The 13,747-nt window shown below is 44.2% G+C and overlaps 1 protein-coding gene across 3 annotated transcripts in view; it reads right to left on the bottom strand.

Moving 5' to 3' along the window:
* si:dkey-151g10.3 (serine/threonine-protein kinase WNK3) overlaps positions 1 to 13,747 on the bottom strand; it is a 73,581-nt gene that overhangs the window by 51,274 nt on the left and 8,560 nt on the right. For all 3 annotated transcript variants that reach the window (XM_021565830.2, XM_036946832.1, XM_036946833.1), the window contains exon 2: positions 5,054 to 6,303. In XM_021565830.2, the coding sequence (XP_021421505.2) occupies positions 5,054 to 5,806 (753 nt within the window). In that variant the 5' untranslated portion in view covers positions 5,807 to 6,303. The remainder of the gene's footprint in view (positions 1 to 5,053; positions 6,304 to 13,747) is intronic.

The following is a 13,747-nucleotide window of genomic DNA, read 5'->3' as shown; positions in this document are numbered from 1 at the left end:
TTCCACTTCTCCAGAGTCCAATTGCGGCAAGCTTTACAACACTCCAGCCAACACTTGGCATTGCGCATGATGATCTTAGGCTTGTGTGCAGATGCTCGGCAATGGAAACCTATTTCAGGAAACTGCCGACGAACAGTTATTGTGCTTTCAGAGGCAGTTTGGAACTCGGTAGTGAGTTTTGTAACTGACAGACAGTTTTAACCCGCTACGCGCTTCAGCAATAGGTGGTCCCGTTTTGTGAGCTTGTGTAGCCTACCACTTCGCGGCTGAGCCGTTGTTGCTCCTAGACGTTTCCACTTCACAATGACAGCACTTACAGTTGACTGGGGCAGCGCTAGCAGGGCAGAAATTTGACAAACTGACTTGTTCCATCCTATGATGGTGACACGTTGAAAGTCGCTGAGCTCTTCAGTACAGACCATTCTACTTCCAATGTTTGTCTATGGAGACCGCATGGCTGTGTGCATGATTTTATACACCTGCCAAATCTACTCATTTGAAGGGGTGTCCACAGAGGTCGGCCGATTAATCGGCGTGGCAGATTAATTAGGGACGATTTCAAATTGTCATAACAATCGGTAATCTGCCTTTTTGGACATCGATTATGACCGATTACATTGCAATCCACGAGAAAACTGTGTGGCAGCCACGAGTGCAGCGTCAAAAGGAGCCACGGTAAGTTGCTAGCATTATACTTATCGTGTAAAAAAACACAAAAAAACAATCTTCACATAATCATTAGTTAACAACACAAGGTTGATGATATTACTAGGTTAACTAGCTTGTCCTGCGTTGCATATAATCAATGCAGTGCCCGTTAATTTATCATCGAATCACAACCTACTTCAACTTTGCCAAACGGGTGATGAATTAACATAAGCGCATTTGTGAAAAAAAGCACATTCGTTGCACAAATGTACCTAACCATAAACATCAATGCCTTTCTTAAAATCAATACACAGAAGTATAGATTTTTTTAACCCTGCATATTTAGTTAAAATAAATGCATGTCAGCAGGCAATATTAACTAGGGATATTGGGTCACTTCTCTTGCGTTCAGTGCAAGCAGAGTCATGGTATATGCAACAGTTTGGGCCGCCTGGCACGTTGCGAACTGTGTTTCTTCCTAACAAAAACCGTAATTAATTTTCCAGAATTGTACGTAATTATGACATATCATTGAAGGTTATGTAATGTAACAGCAATATTTAGACTTAGGGTTGCCACCCGTTCGACAAAATACGGAATGGTTCCGTATTTCATTGAAAGAACAAACGTTTTGTTTTCTAAATGATAGTTTTCGGATTTGACCATATTAATGACCAAAGGCTCGTATTTCTGTGTGTTTATTATATTTAAGTCTATGATTTGATATTTGATAGAACAGTCTGACTGAGCGGTGTTAGGCAGCAGCAGGCTCGTAAGCATTCATTGAAACAGCACTTTACTGCGTTTGCGAGCAACTCTTAGCAATGCTTGAAGCACAGCGCTGTTTATGACTTCAAGCCTATCAACTCCCAATATGAGGCTGGCATTACTAAAGTGCCTATAACAACATCCAATAGTCAAAGGTATATAAAATACAAATGGTATAGAGAGAAATAGTCGACACGTCATAATTCCTATTACTACAACATAAAACTTCTTACCTGGTAATATTGAAGAACTGGGAATATTGAACCACCAGCTTTCATGTGTTCTCATGTTCTGAGCAAGGAAGTTAAACGTTAGCTTTTTTTACATGGTGCATATCGCACTTTTACTTTCTTCTCCAACACCGTGTGTTTGCATTATTTAAACCAAATTGAACACGTTTCATTATTTATTTGAGACCAAATAGATTTGATGTATTATATTAAGTGAAAATAAAAGGGTTCATTGTTCATTCAGTATTGTTGTAATTGTCATTATTTCAACAACAAAAAAGAAATATATAAAAATCGTCCGATTAATCGGTATCGTCTTTTTTTGGTCCTCCAATAATCTGTATCGGCGTTGAAAAATCATAATCGGTTAACCTCTAGTCCACATACCATGTCGTGTGTAGGCTATGCCATATGTATTAGCTAATATGCATATTCAGCTGTCGTTTTTAAACCTCCATTCTAGCATACATGACACACACAAAAATCTGTCTAACTACATGCTTTGATTTGTGTTTCTATGCAAATAATATAATTTAACATTTCTTTAAGCCTGCAGCTAGTTAATTGAAATTAGACAATCATGCCAAAACATGATTCAAAGTTGCAGGGGCACAACATTGGTTATAGAAGTTGATGGGACATGCCCCCCCCCCATCCCCAGGGAAAGTTGCCCCCCCCCCCATCCCCAGGGAAAGTTGCACCCCTGCAAAATTGAATTCGCTGAGACACAGCTAATGAAACACTAGCTTCCTGTGCAGGCACATTGACGTTTACAGTATTAGCTGGCTAGGCTAGTCAACATTTGCTAGCTTTCAATAAATTGGCTAAATGGTCAATTAAGTTACTTCTTCATATGATCAAGACCATTCGTATTGCATGCTGCATAATTCAAGTTCACTCAAACAGATATTTATCTTATTTCAGTCTTTGGGAGCGAATGTTAGTTCCTCTTGACACACAGACAGCAGATCAGAGGCTGTTAACATCTTAGAAGCAGGCCATTGGCTGCCTTTATTAAAAGGGGTATGTACAGGAGTTCTGATTGGTTCCAAGTTCAGCAGTTTGCAAATTTGCTTGAGCTAGACAGTGTTGAAATATACTTTTTCTGATGGTGAATTGAAGGTGCCAACATATTTTACAGCAGAATATGTCATTGTCAATTTTAAATCAGCTCCTCGCTCGACATCGATCAACTACCTTGTCTTCGGCGTCGGCCCACCACCTTATGGTAACACACCCAGCTAGCACATATAATATATGTGTATTTCGCCCACGGAGACGGGAGATCGTACTTAGGGTAAATTCCATTTCAATTCAGGGAATAAACAAAAAATGCCATTTTCCTCATTGCTTTTCAATGAGGAAAATGGAATTGACCCCACCTACACCCTGGCTCTAAGACAATGTATCCCAAATGACACCCTATCCCCTATGGACCCTGGTCAAAAGTAGTGCCCTACACAGGGAGACATTTGGGATACATTTGGCAAGCAGACACAGAGATTGGACATGGCTGCTGTTTAGCATTAGCTACAAAAGATTAGCTCCAAAGCCAACACATGACTGACCAGCGTAAACTAGCCTACTAGCCTTTTCACACAAAGACACCAAACAAGTCAGCTGCCGAATCACACAGCTTCTCTTTTGCGTCTGTGAACAGTATATAGTGAGACAAGTTTATTTTCTTGTCTCCCGCCAGTTGAGCCAAGCCGTTTGACGTCGTTGGTTGTTGCTCCCTGTTGCTTGACAGCGTCATTAAATCACAAGCTGCTCCGCCGTGTAAAGGGTTCAGCCTTGCTCAGGTGAGAGTATAATCCCACTTTTAGCTCGTCACCCCTTCAGTGCCAATAAACGACAGTTAACAGAGTCTGAGTCCCCTATGGAAATGGTCATTCTCAAGGCTACAGTTCCTCTTTCGCTACATAGAAAGAATGTGTACCAGTAGGCCTCTTCACCTTATCCTTCATCTCAATCCCAACCTCTTGGTGAGGTTGGTTCTCATTAGGGCTATTGTTCCGCTTTCCCTACCTGTACACACACACACCTACTGTCAGGAAGTTACCGTGACAACCTGATTTTTTTTTACAGTGTAAGGCCCTGTTCAAAAATAGTGCACTGTGTAGGGAATAGGGTGCCATTTCGGGATGTAGAGTGTACCTACTCTACTCAACCATTATTTATATGTTTCCTGGGTACAGTTGCCCCATTTTTTCCCCCATTGCTTCTGTCATTCAACCCAACCTGAGTGCAACAAAACGTTCACATTCTTTCTCTCTTGTATTTCCTTCCCCTGGCCTCCCGGGTGGCGCAGTGGTTAAGGGCCCTGTACTGCAGCGCCAGCTGTGCCCTGGGTTCGCGCCCAGGCTCTGTCGTAACCGGCCGCGACCGGGAGGTCCGTGGGGCGACGCACAATTGGCGTCGGGAGGGCTTGGTCGGTAGGGATGTCCTTGTCTCATCGCGCACCAGTGACTCCTGTGGCGGGCCGGGCGCAGTGTGCAGTGTGCACGGTGTAGCACGGTGTAGCCGCCGACACATTGGTGCGGCTGGCTTCCGGGTTGGATGCGCGCTGTGTTAAGAAGCAGTGCGTGCGGCTGGTTGGGTTGTGTATCGGAGGACGCATGACTTTCAACCTTCGTCTCTCCCGAGCCCGTACGGGAGTTGTAGCGATGAGACAAGATAGTAGCTACTACAACAATTGGATACCACGAAATTGGGGAGAAAAAGTGGTAATTTTTTTTTTTTTAATAAAAAATATATATATTTCCTTTCCCTCTTCTCACCCCTCTCTGTCTATGTCTCCAGTGTGCTGCAGTGAGTCTCAAGCTTCATCCTAAATTGCACCCTATTCCCCATTTCACGCACCAGTTTTGACCAGGGCACATAGAGCTCTGCTCAAAAATAAGGCCCTAGTTAAAATGAGTGGACTATGTAGGGAAAAGGGTGCCATTGGGGATGAACCGGTCTCCAATGTGCTGTAGTGAGTCAGTCTCACAGTCTGAATAGCAAACAGACAACAGGCTGAGATTTTCCCAGGGAGGAGAGAGAAGAGAAGCTCCAGGGAAGACTTCAAATGACTGTTGCATTATATGAGTCAAGCAACTCTGTGTCAGTGTGTAACTCGATGCAAAACTAATAACTATATATTTTTCCAATAGCCCAGTGAAAACAACACAATATATTGTTACCATTATCATCGCCAGGATGTTTGGCAAGGTGGGGGGATATGTCCCCCTTGGGAAGCTGGATCATTTTGTCTTTTTAAAAACACCTGTAACTGCCATTTTCTGCAATCAAGAACCTATGACACAACTATAGAGATCCTATATATTATTATAATGGTTCAGTGTGTAATTCTATGGATAGAACTAGTACCATGACCTGCATAGAGTAATGTACAGTATTCTCACCTGTAGTTCGCACCAGGCCACCTCCACCCAGGTTTCAGTGTCCAGGCCTTTATAAACGGTCTTGAAGGCACCCCTCCCCAGCTCAATGTCAAACTTCAGAAACCTCCCCCCCGGCGAGGTGGCCACGGCCTTCATCTCTGCCTCCTCCTCCTGCTCCCGGTCTCGCTCCTTCCCCGTCTGGGGTGGGGCGGAAGAGGGGGCGTCCTTGGCCCCGGGGTCCTGGGTGGAGCTGAGGCTGGATGGGTCGTGGTCGGCCGTGTCATGTCCCAGGGCTGCAGAGGCGGCGGTAGCGGCCTGTGCGCCACCGAGAGTGATGACTGAGTCCAGGTGGGGGGCGGAGTGGGAGACAACTGGGGGATCCGCTACCACATCGTCCTCCTCACAGATCTCCACACTCTTCCTGAAGAAACGTTTCTCTCTCCTCAGTCTCGGCCCGTGACCCCCTGACCTTGAAGCCGCCGCAGTCGCAGCCGGGGACGAGGGTGTGGAGAGAGACATGGGTCTAACCGCCAGGGGCTCCACTTCCTTACTGTCCCTGGTTTCTCCGGGCCCTCCACCCCTTCCACCGCCGCCTCCTGTCTCCCCTCCCTCTGCGGTTCTCCTCTCCTGGGTCTGGGAGGAGGGGAAGTCTGGGGGGGTGCTGTGCGTCCTCTCCCTCCTGCTGCTCTCCTGGTCCGTCTCCTCCTCCCGTGCGCCAACAGGTTTCTCCGAAGAGTCCTCCGTCCCTGTGGGTTCCCCAGGGTCCGTCGCCATGGGGATACGCCGCCTCCTCCTCCCCGTCCTCTCCTCCGACCCTTTGGTTCTCCTTCAGTCCCCGTCTCTCCTCTCTTTTGTGGTCCTCTTCTTACCCACCTTCTAGGTTCTCTGGCTGCTGTTCTTCCAGCGTTTCTGGTGACTACGCGACTGGGCCCTGCCACTAGATTAAACTCCCTCCTTCTCTCTTCTCTCCTTTCTTTAGTCTTTACAAAGGTAACGGATAAGCAGCACAGTGCTTCTTTTCTCCACCCGACCAACACTAACTTTCGGTCCTTACTTTCCTTCTCTCCATCTCCTAAAGTACATAGCCTTTCCCCTGCACTTTCTGAGGGTACCTCAATAAAGCTTCACCTCAGCCAACCTATATACACACAAACACAGGCCAAGGAAAGTCTTTCAAGTCTCTGGGAGAGAGGGAAGTTAGTGTCCCTTCCCTCCTTTTCTGGATAAATCCCTCCTTCAAAGTGTAAAAGGTGAATCTCCTCAGGTAAATTCTGTGAAGAAAACAAACAAATAAAAACATATTAATATTCAGCAGGCTAGTGAGATAGTGAGATGCGAATAACTTTCCACTGTAAAAGTCATATTTGTGCATATTTAAAGCATTCATTTCCAAGAAGAACAACAGTTTGACTTCGACAGTTGAGAATGTTTTAGTTTGATGTTCTGGTCAGAAAGGGGAAACACACACACACACGACAGAACAGTTTCAGAGGCACAGAGAGGGCAGGCCTGAGAGGATTCTGAAGAATCAATAAATGTTTTTTACTGGGACTCTAACACTCATTTCCACAGTCAATACTGACTTGTCAAAGGATGCTTGGTCAGTGTCTAAAATCATACCAAATCCAATGTTCTTCATTAAAATGTGGAAATGTTCATACAAGCCTTGGAGGAAATGGTTCCATCATTTTGAATGTAACCAATTCCTAATAGCACACTTTAAATACTGCCTGGTTAACACCAATTTATGGTGTTTTTCCCAGGCATTTCCCCAGTGTCTATTCCACCTCAAGTGTTGATTGCCTTTTTTGCAAGGGACTGGAACAGGGCATTTCTTTGCAATGCATTTATTTTAAATTCCTGCCGTTTGTGTTGTATCCAGCCAAACTTGATCTTTTAAAAATCACAGAAAGCCTTTATTTCGCAGCCAGCCGAAAACGAGATAAAGGTCCACTCAGTTTCAACCATCATAATAAGCCTGCTGAAGAAATTCTCTAGTAATTGGATACTGGCTAATACTTCATGTTGGACGAAATAGTCAAAGATGGCATTATTCCCAGTGTTTGTGGGTAAATGATGAAGACCGTAAGGTGATTAATTATGCTAATTAGATAGCGTAAGCACAGGCCATGCCACAAGTCTCCCAAGTATGGTCAGACTTGAGATGTTAATGGCCTACTCTGAGAAAAAAAATCAAAAACCTTGATGACAGCCTAACCTCCGTTAAGGGCTACAGTAGCATTGCTGATTCAACTAAGGAAATGATTGCAGTTTCCTACAGCCCAGCACCCCCTATAAAGTGTTGCGCCTGACTCCGTAAACTATTTCAACTAAGGAATCTTTAATTGAAGACGATCATGCCCAGCTTTGCTTTGCGTTAATCAGCTTGCCAATCGGAAGTTTATGAGTGTGATGCAACTGTAGTTGTGTTCAGTGAAGACCATTAAATCAATATAGTGGTGCTAGATCCTATTGTGATGATACAAAAAAACTGGATAGATGAGGCGGTATTATGGACCATTTCTGCATGATTCATTCATGAGCAGAGGGGGATAAACTGCATCACAAATGACACCCTGTTCCCTATATACAACCCTGGTCAAATGAGCTCTGGTCAAATGCAGTGCACTATAAAGGGAATAGGGTGCTACTTCGGACACAGCCCTAATCAAATTGAACTGGAGTGAACGCCACAGATCGGCACAATGGGGGTAATATATGTAGAGTACACACATTCATCATAATCATTATCGTCAGCACAGCAACACTGCCCAGGCAGTTAGTAAGGCATGTCATTTCGTGCCCGCCAATATACTTCATTAATTTATTCAATGACAGTCAGTAGGGCTGGCTAAGTGAATTTGAATCGCCCATCAATGGTGTCCACTTCCACCAGACAGACAGTGAGTGAAACTGATCAGACGGGATCTCCACTACGAACACACAACCTTCTATAGAGGGGTAATAGATTACCACACACACAGATGGAGGATCTTAATTTGATCTCTTTTATTGCTGAGAATTGTCCTGCAAAGCAAGAAATACAGATTAACTTTGTGATTTACATAAATTCACTTAAGACCCACACTAACACAAATTATATTAACAGGAATGCACTTTTCGTGTAGCCTACTTTTGGCCAGCTAATAGCCTAATCACCAATCAAGCAACATTATGTACTAAATGTTCAAATGCTGTTACTGCAGGATTTTTATTTTGCTGTGCCAATATAGGTCGAATTAAGATTAAGGTCGCATTCAGAGGTGGAAACTTTCCGCAGGAATATAAGGGAATTTAACTTGAGTTAGGCAAGTCAGTTAAGAACAAATTCTTATTTTCAATGGGGCAGAATGACAGATTTGTACCTTGTCAGCTCGGGGGATTTGAACTTGCAACCTTTCGGTTACTAGTCCAACGCTCTAACCACTAGGCTACCCTGCCGCCCCATGACTCTTCACATGGGATGATTTCACCGAACAAAAAAATAAAGGGAATATTGAAAAACGTTTTCAACATACCTCTGTAAAATGATAGTCTAGAAACTAAAGCTTTGGTTGTCTTCCTCTCAGGCTTCCATGTCTTCTCCCTGGACCTCCTCAATGTCCACCTCTTGAACATCAGCCACATCTCCACTGTCACTTTCCAACCTTGTTGAGGATGGTTCGTTGTCGGGCTCAAAAAGCCTCAAATTTGCCCAGATGGCCACCCATTTTTAAACCATTGTATGGGTCAGCCTGTTGCGTGCTTTGGTGTGTGCGTTCCCAAACAAGGACCAGTTGCGCTCTGAGGCGGCTGATGTTGGTGGGATTTGGAGGATGATGGAGGCAACAGGGGAAAGAGCCTCAGATCTACAAAGTCCCTTCCACCAGGTGGCTGATGAGATATGTTGGCACGACTGCCATACTGCATCTCCATCTCAAAACCCTTGCTTGGAAGTGTACTTTGCCAGACTGCGAAGAACCTTGTACTCATCCAGGCCAAGGTGGCGAGACACTGTAGTGATGAGACTATAGGCCTTGTTGATCTCTGCACCAGACAGGGTGCTCTTGCCAGCATACTTGGGGTCAAACATGTACGCTGTGGCGTGTATGGGCTTCAGGCAGAAGTCTTCAGGCTTTTTGATGTATTTCAGAACTGCTTTTTCCTCTGCTTGGAGCAACAGTGAAGTGGGCAGGGCAGTACGGATTTCTTCTCTTACATCTGCAAGCAGAGTCTGAACATCAGACAGGGTGGCATTCTCTCCCTCAATCCGTGCAATGGCTACTGCTATAGGTTTCTTCAGGAGTTTCGGGCTGCTTACCACTCTCTCCCAAAATACATAATCCAGGAGGATCCTCTTGATGGGGCTGTCCATATCAGCAGACTGTGATATGGCCATTTCTTGGAGAGACTCCTTCCCCTCCAGGAGACTGTCAAACATGATGACAACACCACCCCAACGGGTGATGCTGGGCAGCTTCAATGTCGTGCTCTTATTCTTCTCATTTTGCTTGGTGAGGTAAGATTGCTGCTATAACTTTATGACCCCATACCTAACCATTTCCTTGGCTCGCTTGTAGAGTTTATCCATTGTTTTCAGTGCCATGGTGTCCTTGAGGAACAGATTCAATGCATGAGCAGCACAGCCAAAGGGTGTGATGTGAGGGTAGGACTCCTCCACTTTAGAACAAGCAGCCTTCATGTTCACAGCATTGTCTGTCACCAGTGCAAATACCTTCTGTGGTCCAAGGTCATTGATGACTGCCTTCAGCTCATCTGCAATGTAGAGACCGGTGTGTCTGTTGTCCCTTGTGTCTATGCGCTTGTAGAATACTGGTTTAGATGTAGTTAATTATTCCTTGTCCACGAACATTCGACCACCCATCAGAAATTATTGCAATACAGTCTGCTTTCTCTAGGATTTGCTTGACCTTCACTTGAACTCTGTTGAACTCTGCATCCAGCAAATTAGTAGATAAAGCATGTGTGGTTGGAGGGGTGTATGCTGGCTGAAGAACATTCAGAAATCTCTTCCAATACACATTGTCTGTGAGCATCAGAGGTGAACCAGTTGCATACACAGCCTCGAGAAAGACAATCATCAGCATTTCTCTGACTACGTTCCTCCATTGATTCAAAAACACTTCTGATTCCAGGAAGACCATGAGCTGTTTCTATCGATAAGGTGTCTGATTCCTCATTTTCCCCTTGAATAGAAGTAGAGGGACTTTTGTCAGAGGTTGCTTGTTGTGAGTGCTGAGGGAACTTTATGCACTTGGCCAGATGATTCTGCATCTTTGTTGCATTCTTCACATATGATTTCAAAAAGTATTTGCAAATGTACACAGCGTTTCCTTCTACATTAGCTGCAGTGAAATGTCTCCACAAATCAGATAGGAAAATGCCACCGGCACTATAAAGATTAGGAAAAAAATCATTTAAAAAAAACGAATACAATTCCATGTACAGATAAATAGTTCTCATTAGTGTGCAAGATCTTGAAAATCAGCTGTACATGTGATGGAAGAACCAAAATATGCCACAAGACCTAGAATTGCCTTATGTATCTCACAAAAAAAAGGTTCACTGTTATGCGCTAACCTTTTTGATGAATTTAAGAAAAAGTCCACAAATCCCGGAATTTTACCGGAAAGTTTCCGACCCTTTGCAACCCTAATTAAGATGCTACATCTGTACGTACACACACATACAGTACATACACATGCACAACCATTTGAACGCTGTAATAAATCACTCTCTGTCTGTGTGTGGGTGTGTGGTTTCCCTTGCAGAAAAATCTCTGTCACTCTGTCTCTAGGTGTCAGGTATTTTCCGACCCTGTCACAGCAGCCAATAATCTGTAAACTCTTAACGGTGTCTGTCAACTTGTTTTTGTAGCTACTCTATTACACAGTAATAGACTAATACATTTTACAAATATACAGTACTGTTCACAAAGAAAATTGTCGGGGCAAAATCAACTTTTTACATGATAAATGGGCAACGTGCTAAGTAAGCCTAGTTATTGATCACTCGAGCTCTAAAATGTAGCTGAAATATTCTCAAAAGAAAACAATAGGCTTCCAGAATTTACACAGTTTAAAACTGAATCGAGCCCAACCCTGACACTAAAGAAGCGATCCACTGATAAATTAAGTTATCAATAACTAAAGAAATGTTGAGGGAAGTGAGGAAGTGAAAAGGTTAAGACCTGTAGTAAATGAATGAGTCTGTCCAGGAGTGTGTGCAGGTGTAGGTACATGTAGGGAGGTAAGCTATTCAGGACTCCAGTTAGCCTACACTGATATTCATGTGCAACGGGACACAGCTACAGTATGGTGCTAAAGACTCTTGTCAACCACCACCCCTGTATAGTGTTACATAACAGCTTGTTCAGAACAGTCAGTTGTGATGACTTGTTCATTTGAATAGCCAACATATGGCATTGGGAGGCTACCTATCTTGTTCAGAAAGAAAAGTATTTTAAAAAGGTATCTAAGTAGTCACATGCACCAGTCAGCTCTCTCTGTAGTTGCAATTTACCAGGGGACGAGGTTACAAACTAAGTTGTAAAAAAACGTAATTGTAACGTTGTTATACCCCAACATTTAAAAAGTCAACGTTTACTCGCCACATGGGGACTAACAGAAGCTCATTACAACCATATGTCTCCTTCCTATCCTATCACAATTACTCAACATCCAGTCAAGCATGTCCTCTCTGAGAATCAGAAGCTCAGACCCACAATATCAATACCTGTCACTCAAATGAGTGATACAATAGTACAAAGGTGGGAGGAGATACTAGAATAACTGCTAGGATCATCATGAAGGGAGGGGAGACCCTAGACTAACTGCTAGGATCATCATGAAGGGAGGGGAGACCCTAGACTAACTGCTAGGGACACCGTGAAGAGAGGAGACCCTAGACTAACTGCTAGGATCATCATGAAGGGAGGGGAGACCCTAGACTAACTGCTAGGATCATCATGAAAGGAGGGGAGACCCTAGACTAACTGCTAGGGACACCGTGAAGAGAGGAGACCCTAGACTAACTGCTAGGATCATCATGAAGGGAGGGGAGACCCTAGACTAACTGCTAGGATCATCATGAAGGGAGGGGAGACCCTAGACTAACTGCTAGGGACACCGTGAAGAGAGGAGACCCTAGACTAACTGCTAGGATCATCATGAAGGGAGGGGAGACCCTAGACTAACTGCTAGGGACACCATGAAGGGAGGAGAGACCCTAGACTAACTGCTAGGGACACCATGAAGGGAGGAGACCCTAGACTAACTGCTAGGGACACCATGGAGGGAGGAGACCCTAGACTAACTGCTAGGGACACCATGAAGGGAGGAGACCCTAGACTAACTGCTAGGGACACAATGAAGGGAGGAGATACTAGACTAAGTGCCAGGAACACCATGAAGGTAGGAGAACAAGAAAGAATTCCAGTTCAGTTACATTCCAGAAGCAGGCAAAGACATCCTCTAAGACCTATACGGTACAGTAATAAGCCCTACTGCAAGGCAAGAACCTCCATCTGACTAAAGAATAGAACTCCAGTGTGCAGCATGAGGATTGAGACAAAGATGAAAGGTATAGGCCCTTTTTCTATATAGCGCACAAAAGCCATTATGGTTGTGGAAACATGCCATTGGACTACTCTGTGTCTAATGGCTGTCTAGTCAAGTAAGTATCTACTAGCCTAATGGGAGCGAGACAGTAATATTCTTCCAAACCTCTTAACTGACGTATTCCCCTCACATTACCGTTCTTACCCGAGCCGTATCGTCCTGGCTCTGATATTTCCTTTTCACATTGTCCTTATCAATTGATGTGACCACAAACTAGGGAAATTAATTAACCACTATGTTGAACACCAATGGGGATTTGGGGAAGACATTTATATAAGTCTGTGGGATAGACATACCAAGAGTCTTGCTGGCTGGAAAGGTAAGTCCAACATCTGATTGTGGTCTTCGTCTTTATCAATAGATATAAGTTTGACCATAAACTAGGAAACGGAACCAATGTGGTTGTGGTGAACCCCAGACATATTATGTAAGTCTATGGGACATACATTAGCCTTGTTCTAGTTCTGTTTGTGCTCTCCTGCCAACTTCTATGGTCATTTGCAAGACAGCACAAACAGAACTAGGACCAGGTTAGACAGACATACCAAGAGACCACAGACAGTGGGGACAAACATACTATATAAGTGAGTCTATGAATCAGACAGACATGGATTGGTAAGGCCTCAGCATGAAATGGGTGGCGCAGGAGACAAAACAACAGAAAGGGAAGTTCTCCTTTAAACAACAGCTTATTTCCCAGTGTTCCGTAAGGTAAGGAGTTCCTATGTAATGACCGCCACATCCACATACCAGACAGTTATCACAGTGCATCAAACACATTCACACAGCCCATCCCTCTTTCTCTCACACGTACACACACAGACGTGTGTAACGTGCACATACAGGCATGCGCGCAGACACACACAAACATGTCCCCTTAAAAAATATATATATAAAAAATGAATGTCAAAAGGAATTTCCTGACACCTGGCAAATGACCGCCCATGTAGGCAGAAAATGTTAAACCACCACGGTACTGTCCCAAAAAGCACCCTATTCCTTATATAGTGCACTACTTTTGACCAGAGCCCTGACAAAAACTAGCGTTTGGCACCCTATTCCCTGTAAAGTGCAAATGTTTTGACCAGGTCCCTGG

Source organism: Oncorhynchus mykiss, chromosome 16 (genome assembly GCF_013265735.2).
Source record: "Oncorhynchus mykiss isolate Arlee chromosome 16, USDA_OmykA_1.1, whole genome shotgun sequence".
Classification (NCBI taxonomy): domain Eukaryota; kingdom Metazoa; phylum Chordata; class Actinopteri; order Salmoniformes; family Salmonidae; genus Oncorhynchus; species Oncorhynchus mykiss.
The sequence above is the reverse complement of the archived record's forward strand: the minus strand, read 5'-3'. Positions and strand labels throughout refer to the sequence as shown.